This window comes from Protopterus annectens, chromosome 6.part0, assembly GCF_019279795.1.
Source record: "Protopterus annectens isolate FY-2018-M chromosome 6.part0, PAN1.0, whole genome shotgun sequence".
NCBI lineage: Eukaryota > Metazoa > Chordata > Ceratodontiformes > Protopteridae > Protopterus > Protopterus annectens.
In genome coordinates, this window is record NC_056737.1 from 999,923,548 (window position 1) to 999,946,174 (window position 22,627).

At 39.5% G+C, this 22,627-nt stretch overlaps 1 protein-coding gene across 2 annotated transcripts in view; it reads right to left on the bottom strand.

The window, feature by feature from the left end:
- The window catches only part of LOC122804648 (acetyl-coenzyme A synthetase 2-like, mitochondrial), an 874,305-nt gene extending 853,838 nt beyond the window's left edge, over positions 1 to 20,467 (bottom strand). The window contains exon 1 of one of the 2 annotated variants that reach the window (XM_044074629.1): positions 19,757 to 20,467. In XM_044074629.1, coding sequence (XP_043930564.1) covers positions 19,757 to 20,075 — 319 coding nt within the window. In that variant the 5' untranslated portion in view covers positions 20,076 to 20,467. The remainder of the gene's footprint in view (positions 1 to 19,756) is intronic. The other variant, XM_044074630.1, reaches the window with a different exon arrangement.
- Positions 20,468 to 22,627: the final 2,160 nt, after the last annotated feature.

Below are 22,627 nucleotides of genomic sequence, written 5' to 3' on the forward strand. Positions count from 1 at the left end.
TTGTTATATATTCCTATCTTGATATTTAAATATACTGAACCACTGACAGCTGTGGTGCCCAAATAGTCACTTCCTCCCCCTCTTCTGTTTATGACCGTCCTTTGTGATCTGTCCGTTAGTCAGTTCCCTTCCCATATTGGGCCTTACTCTTATGTTTCAGACATTGCTAATAGTCTTTTATGCAGCACTGACTCAAACTATTTGTTGAAGTCTAGGTAGCCTATCATCACCAAATCCTATCTGTCCATTTTGCTAGTACTCCAGGTACAAAACTGTAACAGGGTCTTTTGGTATGTGTACCTGTCAAAGAATCCTTGCTGATTTTCAGGCCCGGAGACTGCTATCAGGAATTTCTCCAGTCTACTTCTCAGGATATTTTCTATTAAAATATGCAAGTGCTAAGGTCAGCCTAGCTGGACTACAGCTGCTTAGGTCACACCTCTTTTACTATCTTTAATGGCACCATTATTACTGGTTTCCAGCCTTGTGACACCTCTGTGCAACTCAAAGATATACTGAACATCTCAGGAAGTAGGCCTGTCATCATTCATAGGTTCATATGCAAGTACTAAGCAATCTCAAATCATTACAAGCCTAGCCAATAAACTATTTTCTGAAATTCACCTTAGCCTCAAGGAGTGTAAGACAAGATAAACAGGTAGAATTTGTGGCTCCCTATCCAGTTACCTATGTTTACCTTGAAGGGGGCAGAGGTGCTATTCTACTTAACATGTAGTGGAAGTTTGCTGTAGAGGTTGCGGTATAAATCAGAATATGAATCTAGCATGTAAACAGCAGGCGTTATCAAAGCATGCATAACAGCTTGTGTACTATTTATTTCTTCCCATATGGCATTACGAACTTTACCAAAATAAACATTTCACTGAAAGGGATACTCACTGTATCCCTCAAAGCATCCTCTACCATTAATTTCTTTTGCTAAATTAATAATGGCTCACAAGCTAATTTGTGACATTGTCTTGTTTTAAAACAGTTTGAAACATTTAAGCTGCGATTTGCTACTACTCCTGGATCCTTTATTTTGTTCTCTAAATGTAAATAATATTTTTTCCATAAAATAAATAAAAATGTTAAGTGTTTATCCACACCAAGTATCTTACGTTTGATAGACAATGACTGATATTATTGGACGTTAACTGATGGTTTTTGCACACATTCCTGAGGGTTGCTACTTTCAAGTATTGGATCAGTAACTGCATTAAGTTAGCAGTTGACTTTAAACATTGACATCTTATTTGTAGACTGCAGAGCAAAAGCTATTTTTTAAATACCAGGAGACCCTACTTAAGACAGAAATCCTGTACAAGTTTGTTTGTTTGTGTCTTTCGGCTTTTCCCAGTTAGGGATCGCCACAGCGGAACTCCGGTCCGCTAATGATTGGCAGTAGATTTTTACGTGCCGAGTTGCCGGCCCTAACGCACAGCCTTCAACGAAGATATGCCCATTCATGCATGTCTCCACACAGAAGACACTCTAGCTGAGAATCGAACAGGACGTCTTACTGTGAGGCGACAACGCTACCGCAGCACCACCACCGCAGTCTACAAGTAAAATAACCATTTCAATATCGAGCTCTCTAGTAGAGACCATTAATTTTAATATGTATTACACTAGAAATAATGCCATATTGAGGGACGGTTCTAAATGTTTGATAGCACAAGGTAAATACTTTACTAGGGGTCCCATGTCTATTGTATGTCAAGGTGAATTACCTTTGAGGTTTTCTTATACTTTTATGAATGCTGCTGGGTCATGCACCATTTGGTCATCATTTTAGGCTAACTTAACATTACCTCTGCACCTCCTGGTTCCCTATTATGTGATTGAAATTTTAGGTTATCAAACACCTAAAGGTCAATCACTAAATGTCGAAGTCTGAAAATTGGTAATGGACGTTTCCACACAGGGAAATGAGTCGTTTGGTCATTACGCAGATTTTGTTCTTTCTCCACTAAAGAGCGATCTCAAAATTGGTATATTTAGTTAGGGGACCCCACTTCATTTTTGTTTAAAACTTTTTTTTTATTTGGCCAACAGCATTGTTTCCCTATGTGGAAACGTCCGTTTTCAATGTTAAGGGTTCAATATTTCACGATCAACCTTTAGGTGTTCAATAATTTAAAGTTTTGATCATTTAATATAGACCCGCACCTCCTTTGGAAACACTGCTGAGGGTGGTGTGATCTAGGCAGGAAGTTTGTATACCTGGGGAATCATCAACTCTTTTAAACATTTTTTACAGGTTTTTACCTCATCTAAGTTATAACCTCCACAGTGGTAGTTTGCTTACCTTTTGCCATTTGAAAAGCAACATGAAAAAGTAATTTAGGATTTCTGCCCTTTTGTAGCTCTTCCTGTCCTCGAATAGTATCCACTTCCCAGTCTTGAACCTCCTCTTTTCTCCTACATACCTAGAAAGCTGCATACTGTCATCATTGTCAGGTCATCTTCCTACTTTACTTTCTTTTGCTTTATATCTCAGGTGGCCTCTTTTCTAGTTTTGTTAAACTCTTCTCTGACTGCCTCTCCCTTTTGTCTTCAGCTGTTTATATGCTCTTTCCTTTGATCTTAACAATTGCTTGACTAACATTTAACCAGGATAGACTTTTCTTTTTTGTCCGTTTTCCTTCCTTTCCCTTTAGGTTTCTTTTCAGCTGCTCCCATATGCTTCCCACCCACTTCTCGTATCCGAATGCACAAAAGGTACCCAAACCCTCAATGCCACGTCTTCCCATTTAAGGATTTGTAAGTAGCCAATGCAATACTTTTCAACTCTGAAATTGAAAAAAAAATTGCTCTATGTATGTATATTTTGTTTTAACCTAAGACAATTTATAATTATCACAGTTTGTCATCCCATACAGAAAATAAGCCATAGGACTGCAGCCTTCTCAAAAAAATGAAACATGGTTTGATTTACTGGGAGGTAACTACAAACTGGGGTACTGCAATGATTCAATTTTATGGAATATTTCTAGGATAGTAGACTATGTCTGTGGTGTTACTGCTATGGGTATAAAATGACTGGTGTTACGCAGTCTTCTAAATCTTGCTGTGGTGACCCTGTCAATCACCTTTTTCCTCGCAAAGGCCTTCTTACTGTGATTCGTGCTTTGACATCCTCTCATTTAGATTATTGTAATGCCTCACTTGTTGATCTTCTAGGCTTTGCATATCAGGGATTGCATATCTACAACTAGTGCAAAACTCTGCACCTCACTTACTCTCTGGGGTCCCATGGCATCATCATGTTACCCCATTTTACAAAGTTTACTTTAGCTTCCATTAAAACATTGAATAACATCTAAAATTCTCATTATGGTTTACATTTCACTTCTTAATCTTTATCCACCTTATTTAAAGGATGTTTTTATGTGTTTACTACCGTACTTATCCACCTTGCTCTAGTTGAAAACATCTCCTTGTTATTCAATTGTACAATCTAGACTCGTTTGGTTATTGTTCCTTCAACTATCAAGGCCCTGTTTTATCGAACTTTCTTCCTAGTTGGCTTTGTTGTTCTACTACTGTAGTGGGTTTTAAGACTGTTCTTAAAGCATATGTATTTGATTTAGCTTATTCTTGAATGTTTTAACTACTTTTATATTTGTTTTTTTTTTTTTTTCTTTTGTGTGACTTTTGTACAGTACTTGGGTTCAAGCACTTAAGTTTGAACTCAAACTTGTCCTGTTGAACGTTGAATGTTAAAGACACTTGCAGGGAGTTATGCTTCCTGGACCCATACATTTGAAGTAATTGCATCTAAATACACTTTCCTTAAGAGGGACATTAGCAGATGGAAAGAAGTATCAGCTGTTTCTTGCTGACGCTAAGTTTAATGTGAATACTGGGGTTGGCACGATGGTTAAGGTGTTTATCTCACTGTTACAGGGTCCAAAATTTCATTCTCACCCTCGAGGGAACATTGGCTGGGCTTTAAATGGCCCACAAGGGCAACTAGTCTAGTATTTAACTACAAACCTATAAAGAAGTGTGAAGTGAGCTGGGTGAATAGGAGTATTAATATCTTCTTGACTTTCTGCTGGACTGTGAACATGTCCCATAATATACAAATAACTTGATCTGTCTCTTGATATCTAAACCAGTCATACAAATGTTTGACCTTAACTACTCTGAATTGTTTACTTGAATCAAGAATATATATATATAGCATAACCTTATTAACTAGCAAAGGCATAAACATTTAAATAATTTTAATTCATTTCTCTGCATTTATCTGCCTTACATGGTGACACCTTGCATTTCACTCATTCAGGAAAGGGTGACAAAGAAATTACAAGGGTGGGGTAAAGATGTGGTTGCCTCATGTGCAAGCTGTTTAGGGGCATTATTGGCACTGGCATTCATTTAAAAAACTGTCTGTGATACTGCAGATTCATAAATTAATATAATGCTCACTTGTAGCAAGCAATTATGCACCAAGAAATGAGAAGACAAGTATGTTTGACTTCTTCTTCTAGGCTTTCTTACACTTCAGGGAGCAAAAAATGGATGAACTGCCAAATGACTTTGTTCATCTTGGAAGAGCTCCCAGAATGCTTTTTTCTATGAGTTTTAAAAGTAATAGATTAGGGCAAGTTAGCAAATACATCCTTTCTATTTGTACTGGTGATATACAGGGATACAACCTTGACTACGACCAAGGCAGTTTAGGAATTATAAGTGACTCAGACATCCTGCGGAGTGGTAGGGAAGGATGAATGTTACCATCCTTGGTGGATGGATGTTTCCATGGGGGTCTCCTGTGGTGATCCCAAGAAAAGGCTGGGAACATCATACTAGGAGGCATAGCCCAAAGAAAGGAATGGGGTTGGGGACAAGGGTAATCTGTGTAGAGGTGGAGTGATACATCAAACATCCCCATTGCATGTCCGTCTCTTGCTCACACCATCGAGAACCAAGGGAGGTGGTAGTAACAGGGTAGGCATAAAACAGAAAAGCACTCAGTGGCTGTTCATCAGCCAGATGCCCAGGACACCCGTAAGTTCCACATCAGCCATTGTCCTACCGGTTAAAGGAGATGGCTTGCAGATCCGATGATAGATGTGGGACACTGGGTAGGGAGCCACAGGATGATGTAGAATGGAGAAAAAAATCCTGAAAAAAAATATATGTCTTTTCTATTATCTAATCAGAATGCAAAGCAATTAAGTCTAAGTGATTTGTGGGAGAATCCAAAAAGTAGCATTTATTATTTAATGTAAGCAGAACAGGAAAATGTTTTAAACTTTTGGAGTTTCCACCGAGTTGTGATTGCTGCTAATAGCATGGCTAGAGGTAGAGACAGGAACAACTACCCCTGGAGTAAAGAGTAGGGGCACAATCAGCCAATCCTTATCTCTCGTTAATGCAATACTTTTGTTTAAAGGCCAGTATTGCATTTGCCATCAAACCTAAACACTGTAGCTCTCGGTGTGTGGTCTAAACTGTAGCAACCGGATACTACAGTTTAAAAGTAAAAAAAAGACTTTCAGCTTTTCCCGGTTAGGGGTCACCACAGCGGAACTCCGGTCTGCTCATGATTGGCAGTGGATTTTTATGGTGCCGAGTTGCCAGCCCGACACCCAACCTTCAATGAAGACACGCCCATTCATGCTCGCACCTACCTGCATGTCTTTAACGTCACTCAACTGCAAGGAGGACATGCAGACTCTACACAGAAGGCGCTCCAGCCGAGAATCGAACGGTAGAACCTCTTGCTGTGAGGCGACAACGCTAACCACTGCAGCTTTCTCTGCTACAGTTTAAAAGTAATTTTTTTAAATAAACCTGAGCACTGTAGCAGTCCATGCAGGCAGCATATAAAATGTAGCAAATAGTTTGATAAGTTTAAAAGATTTTTTTAATGAAATATTTTGAAGTAGGGTTAAGGGAAAGGCACATAAATGGGACCCAAATGGCTGGGGCAGAAGTATAAGGAATGTCCTTTTTTTTGTGTGCGCTCTTCAGTGGAAGAGCTGGGGTAGGGGTGGGCATAGATCTAACTGTAATAAGCTGATTTTTTACTGAAGTGTTTTTTTTTTCTTCGCTTGAAGAGCTGAGGGAATGAGTGGTGGTCATTCATAGTACCTGCTCAGGGCACTGGCTGAACCAGCCATGCTTCTGGCCACTGCTGTGCTGTTGCTGTGAGACTGCACTGGAATTCTTCATTTAAGAGTTGAAATTTTACATTGTTTTAATTCTTTTGTTCTTATTTACTGTAACTTCTTGTTTTAGCTTAAATGTTTTGCTTTACATTTGTTTTATTTTAAATGCATTTTTTCTTGGAGTTTTAGAAGGAATTTGTTAGGGCAAGTTAAGAAATATTTTTCTTTTCTTTGCTCTGACTGCAAAGAGATTAAGTCTAGGTGATCTATGGGAGAAGCTGGGTATTAGCATGCCTCTCAACTGTAAAGATTTTCACCTCATATTTTTGGTCAGTTTATCACAAAATTTGTGGTTTTCTAGCAAATCACAGAAAACTGAAGTTACTAAATGTTACTAAATAATAGGCTACATTTGAGTTTCAGACTTCGTATCGTCCAGAAAATACATGCTAATACAAATCCTGTTATTCTAGCAACTTTCTAGGTTTATAAGAGTAATATTTAAAATCTGACCCTATTTTCGGGCCTTTGTCCCCTTCATTATTTTAGGCTTTAAGATTTCTTGAGCTAAAAGTTCGAGAGTTATGATTAGCATTTATTATATAAGGTAACCAGAACAGGAAACCGTTTAATGCTTTGAAGCTGCCACTGATAATATGACTGGTGCTGTTGTGAAACTATTTGGAAAGCTTTCAGCTTTATATTTGTTTCTTTTATTACATTTTTATTTATTGCAATTTGTTTTAGCTTTAATTTATTTTACTTTATATGTACTTTATTTATTTATCTTGTGTTATAATAGTAATTGGTTAGAGCAAGTTAGCAAATATTTCTGTTCTCTGCTTAGACTACGAAGAAATTGAGTCTAGGTGATCTGTGGGAAGAGCCAAGAAGAGCATTTATTATTTAAGGCAAGCAGAACAAGAAAGGATGTTGATATTTTGACGCTGCTTCTGATCTGTGACAGCTGCTGTTGTGAGACTACTTTGGAATTCTTCATTTAAGGTGTACATTTTTGCATTGTATATGCCATTTTGCTCTTATTTATTGCAATTTGTAATAGCTTAAAATTGTTTTGCTTTGCATTTCTTTAAGTTTTTTTATTTCCTTGGAGTTTTAAAATAATTAGTTACACCAAGTTAGTAAAGAGTTTTTTCTCTTCTCTGCCCTTTTGTAAAGCGATTAAGTCTAGCTGATCTGTCGGAGTAGCTGCTGCTGTTGGAAGACTAATTTACCTGCCCTCCATTTTGATGGAGGTATTATTAAACTTAGCGGCTCTTCAGTGCTCCATCCCTTCTGTATATTTGACTTTGGAAACTCCTCCCAGTCTTATCTTGTCCGCTCATACAAGTAAGCACTAGCAGATCAAGCTAAGAAGGTCATCCGCAGGCTACAGCTCTCAGCTGTCCCGCATTCCATGGGAACACCCATTTTTAACTTTAAATAAGCTTAATCCTCCGATTTCCCAATTTGAGTGGTTTTGTCATATGAGATTTGCAGTAAAGCGACCTCATTCTGGCTGTAGATGTCTGAGCCAATCACAGCATTGCTTTACCACATCTCATTTGCATGCTGCTTCATTTTATTTTGTTTCCTGTTGCTGAGATGCGGAAGTGCAGACCTGTTGTGTTTTTAGTCTTCAGTTAGGTCCACAGCATCTGCTCAGTCCACTTATAAGCAAAAAGAATGCAGCCTGTAATTAGATGGTTCATTCATTTTGAAGTGCAGGGCCAGGGAAGACCAAGAAGTAAAAGAACAGAGTATCCAAATATGAGAAGTGCCATTTGAAATTCAAGGAGAATGATTTTTTTTTCTTTGGAGGAGACATGTCAGATTGAGCTATGTGGCAACTGGTGTCACACTGGGAACACTATTTTGGCATAAAAAAGGTCTGAGGTTTACCATCGCTCATCAGGACTTATCTTGTGGTTATTTTCTTTGGATTTATCCTGCTGAATTTCAATGATCATCTCCAGTGGCTGGTAACTTTGTATTTTGTTTGTACTTTTTTGGCAAATGGATAGCAGGCTGAGAGGACTGAAGACACTAATTTTCCTTATCTTTTGTAATTGAACACAAGTGGGTGTGTCTGTTAATGTGATTATTTGAATATGCATATATTATGTTAATTAGGTATACCTTACTATAAGGTCCTTTGTCCCTAATTCTCTCATCTGGAGGTTGAGAAGTATGCCTTAGACTGTTCAGACTTCAATTACTGTCTCTTTCACATCTTTCCACTGTTCTGTGCACACTGCAATAACTCCAGTATTAATCCCTTTTTTCCTATCCTACTTTTAAAATGACAAACATGTTGGAAGGCTACCTACAAACCATTTCTAAGGAGTCTACTTGAGATTGTTGCTTCTGTTTTGCTCCAGATAAGAGAAGAAACACAGGAACATCATTGTTTACCTTATGTGGAGACTACAAAACTCTGGAAAGCCTGAAACTGCTTCTTAGGCGTCAGCTTAGGATTGTTGCTACTATTTTGCTACTGGTGAGAGGAGTAGGAGGACATTAATTCTTGACTATCTCTGATTGGGTAGTGTGTATGAGACTTCCCTTCTGATTGGGCAGTGTGTATGAGACTTCCCTTCTGATTGGGCAGTGTGTATGAGACTTCCCTGACTGGTCTGGTTTTGGATGGCTTATATCCCTTGTACTGAGCTTCTGTACATGCTACCAGGAGAACTCTACAACAATACTACAGATCTATGCAACATTTTGGGCAAGACAGATGATCACCAAAGAAACTGTCACGGGCTTCATAACAACCAGTTTAGGATTAGTGCTGCTGTTATACAGTTAGTGAGAGAAGGAGCAAATGAACATCGATTTCAAACTGAGTGTACCTGTGGTAAGACCAGCACTAGCAAAAGCCAGCTACTAGTCAATAGGTGAATCACCACTGGTTATCGTTCTTGGCTAACCTAATTTTGTCTTTTCGCTAATAGCTGCTACATTAACCACCATCTAACCTAACTTCAGAGTACCTAAGCAACTGCCTTATGCTTGATGACTTTCCACTTCTACCAATTGATAGTACAACCTGTGGAATATATAAGTATATATATATATATATATATATATATACATATACATACACACACACATATACACGCACACATTTTATATATATATATATATATATATATATATATATATATATATATATATATATATATATATATATAGAAACCTGGAGGAAAACCTCCCACATTAGCCCACTACTGATAAACATCATACATCCACAGCACCACATCAGTCAGGACACTCCACTAAATTTTGAACTTGTTGTGGTTTCTGACTACAAGAGAGTGGGTGCTAGAATGGAAAGGGCATAACCAATTGATGAAAAAGTGTGCTGGCTGGTCTGGTGATAACCGCAGCACTGTTCGACTGAGAGTGAAGCTGATAAAAGTATTCTTCATAATAAGTGTACAGCTAAATGGAAGACTCGAACGATTGTACAACGTCTGTGTATTAGGTAGAGCAGGAAGACGTTACAGTACTCTAGAACAGAATGCCACTTTGTTCGGTTCTTGGTAAGAAAAGGATAAAGCTTTTTTTTTGGAGGCAGGGGTAGAAACAGTGTACATTCTAATTGTAACGATATTATTACCTATAGCATTCCAGCAAAAATAACCCTGAATTTAAAGCCATCCTTTCTATGGCCCTGCCTTTAATGTCCATAAATGCTAACAGTGAGAAATTAGGCATAACTTTGTCTGAAGACCAGTCTTGGCCAAATGACCCATTTTGTTTTCTTTATACCAGAACAAGAATAACCAACATGAGGCCATCATTTACCCAGCCATCGAGGGCTTTTAAGTTTCTTTTTCTCAGCAACCCCTACTGAAGATAGTCAACATGCCCAGAGAGTTCAGCATCCAAGGGGGTTTGTCAGTCACTTTCCCCAGTGCCACAGACCCCAGGTACAGCCTGCCCCCACAACAAGCTAGCACTCATGTAAGCCAGTTTCCACCAAAGATTCTATCTTAAGACCATGAATCCAAGCACGTACTCCCATACTCTTGTGTCAAGCAAAAGGTGAGTCTGCAATACCATGTTACCCCCCCCCCCCAGTCCCCTGCTAGTTTTTAACAAGCAACTAATATCCAACTCAGGACATCTGGGTCATACTTGGGGTGGAAGTATTCTTCTACACCAAAAAAGCTAGCTAGGGTACATAAAATTATGCTGAGAGCAGGAGGAAGGTGGCATCATCAGGTAGATCATGTGGGCTGGAGAAGACAGAGTTGTACCTAGACAGAGGTAGGCAATGCAGCTTCAGAACATGCACCTAAAACTCAAAAGGTGCAATTCCTTACAAGAACACCGAGGCTGGAGGAATTGTTATTAACCAAATAACAGGGGTGATCCACAGAAGCAGTGCAGTCATCAGCATGACTAAGAAAACAGCAAATGCCCAAATAAAACAGGCAAATGCACTAGTCAGGCATCCACCCATGTACCACCACCAACACGTTATACCTCCCTAATGCCTGTAAATCTGCAAGTTACAACCAAACTCCCAGGCTTACCTGTAGCCTTCCTTAGAGGGTCTATTCACCCTCTTGTTAACTCAGTTGGTTAGAACCACTTCATCTAATCAGAACTAGCTGCTGCCACAGCTTTGTACATAAGCTTAGCAGGTGTGCCAGCCTGAAAATGCATTGGATACACATACCTCCTAGACCACTACAATTTTGACCTTCTGATTTAATCAACGTTTTGCCTTCAGAGATTACTGACTTTCTTTGTACTTACCAAGTAACTAAATTAAATATACACTATCATTAACTATATAGAACATACTACATAATACATTCTGGGTATTACAGTGTTAAATCCCTTTCAGAGTGACAAATCCCTGTCAATGTGTAAAACTAATGTTCCTGTGGGATCAGACAATATACCAGGCTGCCTTCTCATCAATGCCAGGTTTGGACTATCCAAGTTTCCATTTAAATTGTTCACCTTCGACTTATACACAGAGTTTATCCCTGATGCCTAGAGGATACCCACTACGATTCACCGACACAAGGGGTGAGGGCCGTTATAGACCCAGATAATGATTGGCCAATCTGTCTCACCAGCTTTAAATGTAAAGCCATGAAATGGATCACAACACAGGTTCATAGGTAGGTACTAGGCTATTGGCCCTAGGGCATATATAAGCCTAGCCAAACAGTGCCCTGGCTTTTGCCACCCAAGAAAATTATTTTCCTGTGCCCCTGTCAAGCAGAGCCGCAGAAGTGATCCCTGGGGTGAATTTTCTATCTCCCATCCAATCATATAGGTTCATAGGTAGGTACTAGGCTCACAGAACTCACTTATGCAGACAAAGGTAACTTAAGTGATTTACACTCCACTTAACATGGTTTTGTGAAGGGCAGGTCCTATATGCTGAACCTAGTAAACTTCTTTAAAAAGGTTACAAAGGCTGTGGACAGTGGTCATTCTGTGCACTCGGCTTATCTTAAACTGGCCAATGCATTTGACACTATTGTCCAGCTGGTATTATTGAAAAGCTAGACAACTTTAATGTAACCCCTACACTGTCCACTGGATTTCAAACTGGCTATTCAACAGACCCCAGCTAGTGAAAGTTGCTGGTACTCTCTCTCAATATAAAATTGCAACTAGTTGGGTATTGTAGGGATCAGTGCTGGGACTTCTCCTTTGTGGCATTTAATTCACAGACATCCAAGTCAGTCTCTCCGAAGTGTGGCTGTCTACCAAGTTTGCTGATGACTGCAAGATGGACAACATTATTTGGTTATCTATTGACACTAAACTGCTGCTACAAAAAGGGCTGGATTATGCACATACCTGGTACTCTGAAAACAGTCTCAAACTAAATGTAAAAAAGTGCAGCACAGCAGAGTTCAGAAAAAAAAAGATATTTCCACCTCATATATTATCAGTGGTACTCCTTTTCAAACAGATACGTACATAACAAACGTTGGTACTTTTGTGGGCAACTCCGTCTAATTCAATCATTATGATTCTACCATAGTCAGGAAATCATTCTATCTGGCCCAGTTAACTTCCAAGGGAACATCTTCAAGATACAAAGAAGTCATCTTACTACCGCAATTTTCCATCATCAAATTCATCATCGAATACAATGCCTCTTTTGGTATGTAAAAATCCAAGCATATCGCTCATTTGGAAAGGCCCCAACAATTTTTGACTAAAACAAATAAAGGCCTTAAATCCTTAAACTATCCAAACAGATTAGCACAACTGACTTTATAGTCAGTAGCCTACTGGCTACTCTAAGGTGACATGTGTCTTACTTTCTGAAGCCTTGGAAGACCCAATCATGTCTGACCTCCTATTTCTTTACAAAACCAATGCTATAGAAACACCCACAATAGTAAACTAAATTTATACCCACAAATAAACAAAACTCACTGGAGGGATAGGTCTCTCACTCAACACATGTCCAGCCTAGGGAACAAATTACCACTACAGGTCAAGCAAAGCACTAGTTTGTCTGCCTTTAAGGCTGGTGTTGATGACTGGATGGGTAGATACAAATTTATGCCAGGGTTATCATGTATGGTTCAGCATGGTTTTAGAGATGGGGATGACTAAAGGGTGTCAAGAACTTTTAAGTGTACCTTCTTCAAGGTGTAGATTACTGGGCATCTTATGGCCTCTGTGGTCACTTGCCTGGTACTGTTCCTGTATTCCTCTGGAAACATACTAGAAGTGCAGTTTTTAAATGACTGTTCTGCAGTCATTCCTTTCTTTTGGGTGATTTCTCCCTTCTTTATGTTTGCACAACCATGGAAATAGTATTCACTTGGAACTATGGGTTAAATGCCCCCAATACATGGGGTGGGGAGAATGTTGTATTTATTTTTCATCTGTACCATTGTTTCATCTGGTTGTAACCTCATTCTGATGTAATTCAATGAGTCACAGAGAAAGCAAAAGTCTGCCTTGTCAGATAGGACATGCTCTCCAAGTTCATTCGGTATGGACAACTATGTGGCACTTAGAAATAATGCCAAGGTGGTGATGCCACTGGTGCAGGAGGGTGGCCTAATGGTTAAGGTTTTGACTTACAAACCCAAGGTGCAGGGTTGGAGTCTCACAAGGGATAATTGACTAGGCTTAAAATGGCTCGCAAGAGTAGTTAGCCTAGTACTACTAACCTGTGAACCTAAGAAGACCCTAAAAGGCAAAAAGCACTTTTTATTAGGCAAATGGAAGTGCATTTTCTCAAAAACTTGGAACATTTTTGAAAGGAAACAGATTTTCTGGCTGGTTGTAATCCCCAAATGAATATATTGTCCTCTATCTTTGTTTTCGTGTATACCACCTGTTATCTTACTATATGAAGTACGAAAGAATTTTGCACCATTACTAAATTATTACAGTATCCCTAAAGTCACTATTTGATAATGGACCAGCAGTTAACACATGACCCTCATATTTTCCATTCACAGATCTGCATATCACAAGTTCTAACACTTCGAGAAGCTTTACCACAACCAGGTAACCTGACAAGACGTTTGTACATGGTTTATCACAGTGCCAACACATAGCTGTCATTCATGCATATCCTATCATTGAACCAAAGGTTTGTTTATACTACAGATATCAAAGTCACCACAGGTAGTTTCCATGCCTGAAATTCAGTTTCCTGCTGCTTCTGCTGCTGCTTCATACTATTGCCTACCTTCGTTTTTCTTCTGGTTCAGTTAGACGCCTTTAAAAGTTGGTATATCAGAAAACACTAGATAAATCACACATATGGGCTTCTCTTAACAGCAGAATGTGACTTTGGAGGAGGAAAGCCTGGTATGCCCACTGATTAATTACTGTCAGATAGTGTAGTTATGTAATGATCTAGCAAAGGCAATTGAATCTGTAAATCACACTGTCCTGCATACACCCTTTAGGATGTTGGACTTGTAGACCGCCCCGTAATCTAGTTCATTTGCTCCTTCTTTTGGCTTTTCCTGGTTAGGGGTCACCACAGCAGATCACCTGTCCACTCATGATTGGCAATGGAGTTTTACAGTGTTGAGTTGCCAGCCCGGTGCCCAACCTTCCACAGAAGGCACACACATGCATGCACTCACACCTAGGGCCAATTTAGAGTGTCCAATCCACCTACAGCATGTCTTTGGGAGAAAACCGGAGCACCCGGAGGAAACCCACGTGACCACAGGGAGGACATGTAGACTCCGCACAGAAGGCACCCCAGCCGAGGATCGAACTAGAGAACCTCTTGCTGTGAGGCGGCAACACTAACCACTGCACCACCTTGGCCGCCCTCATTTGCTCCTTCTTATTGACGATAAACTCAGAGTTGTCAAATTCCACCATGTCCTCAGCATCAGATTAGCCACATTTCTGTTTTCCCTCTTTATTAATTCATTACTCTTAAATTTCCAAAACATAAACCTGTACTTTCTCTGTGGATAATTACCAAGACATCCGCCAAAGTTGCTAACATAAGATGCAAACTACATAATGATCTTACCGACCGCAAACTAGTTCTACTCCAATGATCTCCAACTCAGTCTTAAAAAAATCCAAGATGTTTAATACTTCTCAAAGACTTAACTCAGCATTTCCAGACTAGCTTTTATGTTAGTATTTTAGCACCACACAAAGAAAATACCAAGTAATTTAAATGCCTTGGTTGTGGCTTCACCACACTTTCTGATTTGTAAATCATAAAAAACACATCAAAACCAAGATTATCTACAAAATGCACTGCTGCTGGAGTTTTGTTTTTGTTTTTTTGTTTTTTTCTTTACTGTAGGGTGACAAGGACAGGGAGAGGTCAGGGTATGCTGGAAGAGCATCTGGAATATGATTTATCAATCATTCTCCTGTTTTCCCTCAACTAAAAATCTATAATGTGACCTAAGCAGTATGTGCATCAGAATATACAGATTTATGTTGCTTGTTGCTAACAGAAAACACTACAGAGTCTGTCTTTAAAAATCTGGTACGTTACATGTAAAACAGAGTGCAGCGCAACTGTTAGATATGTTTATTAATTGTGTGGGCAGAACAAATGTTAACTAAGAGTCTGTTTAGGCAGTATGGCCGATATTTCTCTAGAGTGGTTCAGAAGAATGTTTGTTTATATAACATTAATTGCTCGAAAGTTTAGAGTTTTGTGGAATTTTGTGTATGTGGTAGTGATGTAAAACAGCTGGGGGGTAGCTTTGGAAATAAGAGCCAGCAGCCAGTAACAGCTATCTAATGATAGTAATATTCCAGGCGTGTTTGCCAAGTAGTATCACAGTGAAAGTCCAAGAATAGAACTGATTTCTTCAGTGGAGAATAAGCTGGTTTTAGCCTCATTAATATGACAGCCAAATAGGCAGTGGCTTTCAGGGGTTTATGGGATTTTTGGGTGTCAACTTACCTGCAGGGGATAACAATGGTTAGTTATCCTGTTTGTGCATATTGTGGTGTTCCATTTTGTACTGTGAATCCCTACTTAATTTACATGCTGTTTGAAATATCTGCTGCTTGTTTACAACATGCTTCTGCCACTATATATCACATAACAGCCTACTACTAGTAATAAACAGAGTAACATGTGTAACTGTTTTTATTTTATTTATTTTTATTTAACCTTTGTTGACCAGGTTAGTCCCACTAGACTAGTAGCCACTTTTCAGGGGAGACCCAGGTGGTATTTATGCTACTAGGGGAAATTTAGTCAGAGCATCAGAGAACCTCCCCTAGTCTTTTTGATAGGTGCCCTGGGATCTTTTACATCCACCTGAGCTACCACCAACTCAAGCAGATGGGGCCTCGGTTTAATGTTTTACCTGAAAGATGAAAGTATATACTTATTACTTTTTATATACTTCTTTATCCTGTGATGCGCTTTCCCTTTACTTGCATTATCTGTATGCTCATCACTGCATATGCTTTTAATCATTTTTCAATAACAAATTACTCCACGGCCGAGATGAGTCTAGTTTGGATTGGCCCAACATTCTGATTATTAAACAGTAAATAAGTATTCATTTTATGGACATTTAAGCTCTGTTTTCACACGAGTATTGAGTTCAACTGAGTGTACCAATTGTGAATGTCATAATTTTGAATTCCGCTTAAATATAAAAAAAATACTATGAAGGACATTTTGAATCTTTTTTCATGTTGAAGGCGATCAGAGTCCCCCACCCCCACCCCCCATGCAGAGCTGTTTCTCCATACTTAATATAAATATCTGTATGATCGCTGCACCTCACAGAAAGAATTTTTCAATAGTAACGTCCCTCGGAGAGTGTGTTCTGCATTTTGCATTTGCTGCTCTCAGTATATAAGAATAACAGTAACAAAGACAACTGCATTGAGCTTAAGATCAAAGTAAGATATCAGGATCAAACAGTGAGACCCTCTTAGTGCCAGGTAACATACCCACCATCATACCTCTCAACCTCTTAGTGCAAGACATCTGGAAAAAGCCTGACAAAATGGGGGACAAAGGCCCCAAAATAGGGACATATTTTAAATATTGCTCTTATAAACTTGGAAAGTTGCTAGAGTAACTGGTTGTGCTAGCATACATTTTCTGAAGGATTTGAAGTCTGAAACTCAAATGTATGTCATTATTTACTGACTTCAGCCTTTAGGTCATCCCAATGATTTGCCAGAAAACCACAAATTATATGAGGAATAGACCAAAAATGTGAGGCAAAGATTTGGACATTCTGTGAAAATATGGACAGTTGAGAAGTATGCCCACTATGAGCATGTGTGATGCGTACTGCAGTACACCTCTAAGCACCTGCTTGGAAATTTCTGTATTCTTACTTCCAGTGAAAATGAAACAAGTTTACTATATCCCAGACGAATGATGTATCCAAAAACAACAAACAGCATCAGTTACTACATAGACTGGAAAGACTTTTAAATGTTCCTTTCTAAAGAACCAAACCAGTACTTTCCTTGTTCTGCTGACATACAAATCAGTTCCAAAAACAAAGTAAGGGGTGGATTATGCACATACAGTTGTCGTCACCCCACAGGAGGACCCATCCAGTTGTCGTCACGCCCACACAAGCACACACACTGAAATTACTACATTTAAAACAATAAAGGAAGTGTGTGTGTGTGTGTCTGTGTGTGTGCCCGTGTGCATGTGCAAACCCAGCCTATCACAAGACAATAACCCACACCTAAAGACTTAAGCCTTTCCTGTGATATAAATATGACCTGCTGGAGAGACAGGTATGTATCGCAGAGACTACCCTGTCTCTGGAACAGGCTCCCTATGCCTGTGAAGCAGAGTTCCTCCCTAACCTAATTCAAGTATACTTGGACAGTTGGATGGTAAATGGGAAAGTCATCCCTAGCTTGGCACCTATGTCTCTAATGGACACAGGCAACCTGTAAACACTTCATCTCCCAGGCCCCTGCTTATAAATGTTTCATCTCTCAAACCCCTGCTTACACTTATCAAGGGTATCAAAACTTGTCAGAGATTTGGGAAGGATGGCTAGGCTTAAAAAGGCCCTTGTGGTCGTTAGCCTACTAAACACCTATGAACCTAGACATAGTTGGACCTCTAGCAAAAATTGTTTCAAATGTCAGGTTTTATGTTTGCTTTCATTCCAGATTTCTGCACCATAGCAAGCTCAAACAAAAGGTGTTATTTTATGGACTGTCACTGATAATTTTAATGCTTTGTTCAGGTGGACAAAGGACCTAACAGTCAAGTTTAAAAGCAGCCATCTTGTTTTAGCACCTTAGCAGGTGATTGAGGATTAAAGCTACCTGTATTAATGGGTTTAATCAATGAATACCGGGTTTAATTTCTTCCACTTACAAACTGTGTAACTGCAACCGCATCACTTAACTAAACATCACTTCTGTTTTGTACTGAAAATAGCTTATTAGGTTAACAAATGATGAAAATGAACTAGAAATAAAAAGCCCCTTGTTTTGCACATCTTTTACTCAAGAAAATAAAAAAAAGAGACAAAACCCCAAATAATGAAGGAGCATGGCCCTACATAACTTTGTTTATTGGTATATTCACTTTAGAAACTTCTGGAATAAATAGATTTGCATTACTCTTTAATATCTTTAGAATAAAATGTTTCTAACTAATTAGTGACTCTGGTCCTGCCACGTTGCTACAAAGGAAGACTTCATAAAGGACATACTGAATTTCCGAGGCAGTATCAGGGGGATGAGAGGTATGACTACAGTCTTCTCAATATTTTTGGGCAGATGTGGTTGAGATGATACAGAGGTACACTGCATACCTCTCAACTATCCAGATTTTCGGATAATGTCCAGATTTTTTGCCTCATATTTTTGGTTCTGTTCCTCCTAAAATTAGTGGTTTTGTGGCAAATCACTGAGGACTGAATTCACTAAATAATGACAGACATTTGAGTTTTAGGTTCATAGGTTGGTACTGGCTATCAGCCCTAGGGCCTATACAAGCCTAGCCATAACAATTCACTGGCTATTTCTTCCCACACTATTTACTTCCCTGGACCCCTGTCTAGCAGGGCGACTGACGTGATCCCCGGGGTGAATTTCCTTTCTCCCATCCAATCGTTAAGGTTCCTTTTGAAGAGGGCCAAAGAGGCACTCTGCTTGACATGTATGGGCAATCTGTTCCAGAGTCTGGGGAGTCTCTGGGTCAGGAACCTATCCCTCCAGTATGTTTTGTTTATTGTGATGACAAGGTTTAGATCCCTGGAGCGTGTGGCTCTGAGGGATTGGGATTTCTTTAAGTGTAGCATGTCCAACAGCTCTGGGTTTGACATGGCCTTGTATGTTAAGCAGAGATTGCCTCGGAGTAGACAATATGTGACAGAGTATAGCTGGAGTTTTTTAAGGCGGTCAGCGTAAGGCATCTGCTTTAGGCCTGTGATTCTTTTAGTGGGGTATTTCTGCGGCCTTTCCAGTTGTTGCAGAGGTCTTGAGAGGTACATACCAAACGGGGCGTTGTATTCTATAATGGGTCTAATGAGGGATGACTTTTTAGACTTCATATCCTTCAGAAAATGCATAGTAACACAAAACCTTTTATTCTAACATTGTTCTGAGTTTATAAGAGACCTATTTAAAATGTGTCTGTTTTTAGACCCCCCACCCCACCCCACCCCACCCCAATATTTTCGGCTTTGTCCAGATTTTTGTGCTAAGATGTAGAGAGGTACACTGGCATACCTCTCAACTATGCAGATTTTTGTAGAATGTCCTGATTTTTTGGCGCATGTTTTTGGTCTATTACTTATAAAAATTGTGGTTTTCTGGCAAATCACTGGGATGATCTCAGATAGAGGTCACTAAATAATGACATACATTTGAGTTTCAGACTTCAAATTCTTCAGAAAGTGTAGCTAACACAAACCCTTTTACTCTAGCAACTTTCTAAGTTTGTAAGAGCAATATTTAAAAATTGTCCCTATTTTGGGGCCTTTGCCCCTAAATTTTGTCAGGCTTTCTCCAGATTTCTTGCACTTACTAAAAGGTTGAGATGTATGACACTGCCTGATTATTTCGTGAATCGAGATTTAAAACTCTGTGTTGTCCACGATGTTTGAAATGTAAGTTGCAGTGTAACAGCATGTTCGTGTTTGGTGCTCTGCAGAGCCGCTCACCTGATGCATTGAGGTGGCCTCCCCGAAACCAGCGGCTGTTTCCTTCTCTGAGGCTCCCCTCCAGAACCCCTTGAAACGGACTGGTCCACATGAGACGCTCTCGGCCTAGGGAGCCCCAAAATTGTTCGGGCTGCCCCACAGACAGCTCGTACAGACCACGGGGGTTCTGTCGTTGTTCCACCGGGAACCCAGTAGCTTCAGGCATGTAAGCGCTGGCCACCCAGCTGGAAACGGGACTTACAAAAGTTCGGATTTGCCCGCTTGTTGCGCATCTGACCCCGAACCCAGTTCCCAGTCTTTGGAGCACTTGAAGCACCATGATCAGGCTGTGAGATCTCCAACAGTGTCAAATTCCGCTATATGTCCAGTAAAGATACACCTTTCAAACACCAAACGGGCCAGTCCAACCAGGTGGAATTAAAGAAATACTTTCAGCGAGTAATCCTTTCCTTGTCACTCTCTTATTTTTCAAGCATTCCAGTATGTAGGCAGTAAACCACCCCACGTGTAGGGGGTTTGAATCCTATGACAGCTGGTTCAGAATCGGTTGGTGAGCAACTGGCACAGGGTGACTGGACGTTGCAGTGAGGCTACGGGTTTGCCTTTCCCTTTAAATCATTGTACGACAGTAAACTTTCCGTCCAGCCAAGAGTGACCCCCCCCCAATGGCTTTACTACCCATTAACGATGCCAACCGCTCGGGTAGTATCAAGGCAGTGCGGGACTCGCAAAACTTGTTTTACGCGCTAAGCATAACGGCAAGTGGGAATTCCAGCTCAAATTGGTTAGCATTGATTTGAAATGGAAAAGAATTTCACAAATCGAACCGTTTTATTTACCTATTTTTATTTATTTAGTTATTTATTTAATTATTTATTTTTTTATTTACTCGTCTTGGATGGGGATGCAAAGCCAAAGAGGATAACCCGAAAAAATATTCTAACTCTAACAAAATAATAATTATACAAGTGTCGGTTTTACGCAAATTCGAACCCACAAATGTTTGGCGCCCTCTGCTGGTGGTGCGAACAACCAGAATATGTTATTTTATTTTAATACTTGTTTTACAACTCATTCAAGCCTAAAGCTTTTTTGTATTTGTCCAGTTAATACACATAGCGCCTTATGGCGTCAAGAAGATCTTTTTTAGGTCTGGCTTCTTTAAGTGACTTGCTAGTTAATAATAGGCAGTATTATAAAAGACAAGGAATAATTAACAAAATTACACTGATTGTTAATGTAGGATGCCCTACAGTAGAGAAATTAATCACGTTTTGCCACGCATTTATATTTTCCTATTGATGTTCATATGTTTATAACCAAGACGTTACTGAGGGATGTGGTGTGAAATGCTATGCCTGGGAGATAGGAGAATTTATTGTCAGTGTCCATTTGTATTACAATACACTAGAGATACTGCAAGTATTTTTTTTAATTAGTAGTTAGGACAATAAGCAATATTTCCATATGCCCTAATTCAGAAACAAGTGGCTTGCAAACTATTGCATGACCTCAGGTGAATCCTTAGATATTGCTGAAGAAAACTATCACTGATATCTGCAATGTAAGTTGCACATCTTGAGAGAGATTCAATATTATTTATGTTGCTAATTATACAATCAAAGCATATGGTTTCATATTTCTGTAAATATCTCAGTAAACAGGCATCCAGAGAGCAAGTTCTTGTTGTCATGTCAAAGCTTATGTCTAGTTAAAAGTGTTCTAACAATACATGTCTATGTTATATAGTTTACAATGTATGACAATTTGTTTATGAATGTTTAGTAAATAATATAACTTTGGGTTTGTGTGCATTATAATGTATTATAGCATTTGCAGAAAGACTATGAACGCATTGGCAGTTACTGTTGTAAACAATACTTTTACTGATAACATTTCTACAGTTTTAATAGCTTTTATTGTGGTGGTTGTGGGTAAACAAAGTATGTTATCTTATTTTGATAATTTTTTTATAACTTTATTGAAGCAACACAGTGTTGTGAAACAACACACCACCGCCTATGCTATTAATAGATTAGATGCTTAATGACTCCAAGGGCTAAAGAAACCTAATCAATGCTGCCAGTTCTACACTTTAAAGTCACTGTCATTTACAGACATAAACTGTATGTACGGTTATGTTTATGTATGTTCTGTGTACAGTATAACTATGACTGCAAACTAGGAGCCATAGTCAAGTCCCCAAATGATGTGGACATCCTACAGAAGGGTCTCGCTGAGAAAGATGCTTGGTGTCAGAGCCATGGCCTCAAGCTCAGTGCCAAAAAGTGCAGTGTCATCCCCTTTGGTAAAAACTCTGTACCCATGAACTACCACATAGGCAGCAATCTACTTAACACCGAATGCGTGATAAGAGACCTTGGGACCCAGGTGGACAGTAGTCTCTCCTTTGATAGTCAGATCGCCACAGTAGCCAGGAAGTCCTTCTACGTGGCACACCTCATCATAAAAGGGTTCTCATCCAGGAAAAAAGAGGTCATCATTCCCCTCTACTCGACACTCATTAGACCCATTATAGAGTACAACGCCCCTTTTGGAATGTATTTCACAAGACATCTGAAGCAGCTGGAAAGGCCACAGAAGTACCTCACAAAGAGGATTACTGGCCTCAAACAAATGCCCTACACTGACCGTCTCAAAAAACTCCAGCTTTACTCCATAGCATATCGCCTACTCCGAGGTGATCTCTGCCTAACATATAAAGCTATGTCAAACCCAGAGCTGTTGGACATGCTACACCTAAAGAAATCCCAATCTCTCCGAGCTACATGCTCTAGGGACCTAAACCTTGTCACCACAATAAACAGGACATGCTAGAGGGATAGATTCCTGTCCCAGAGACTTCCCATA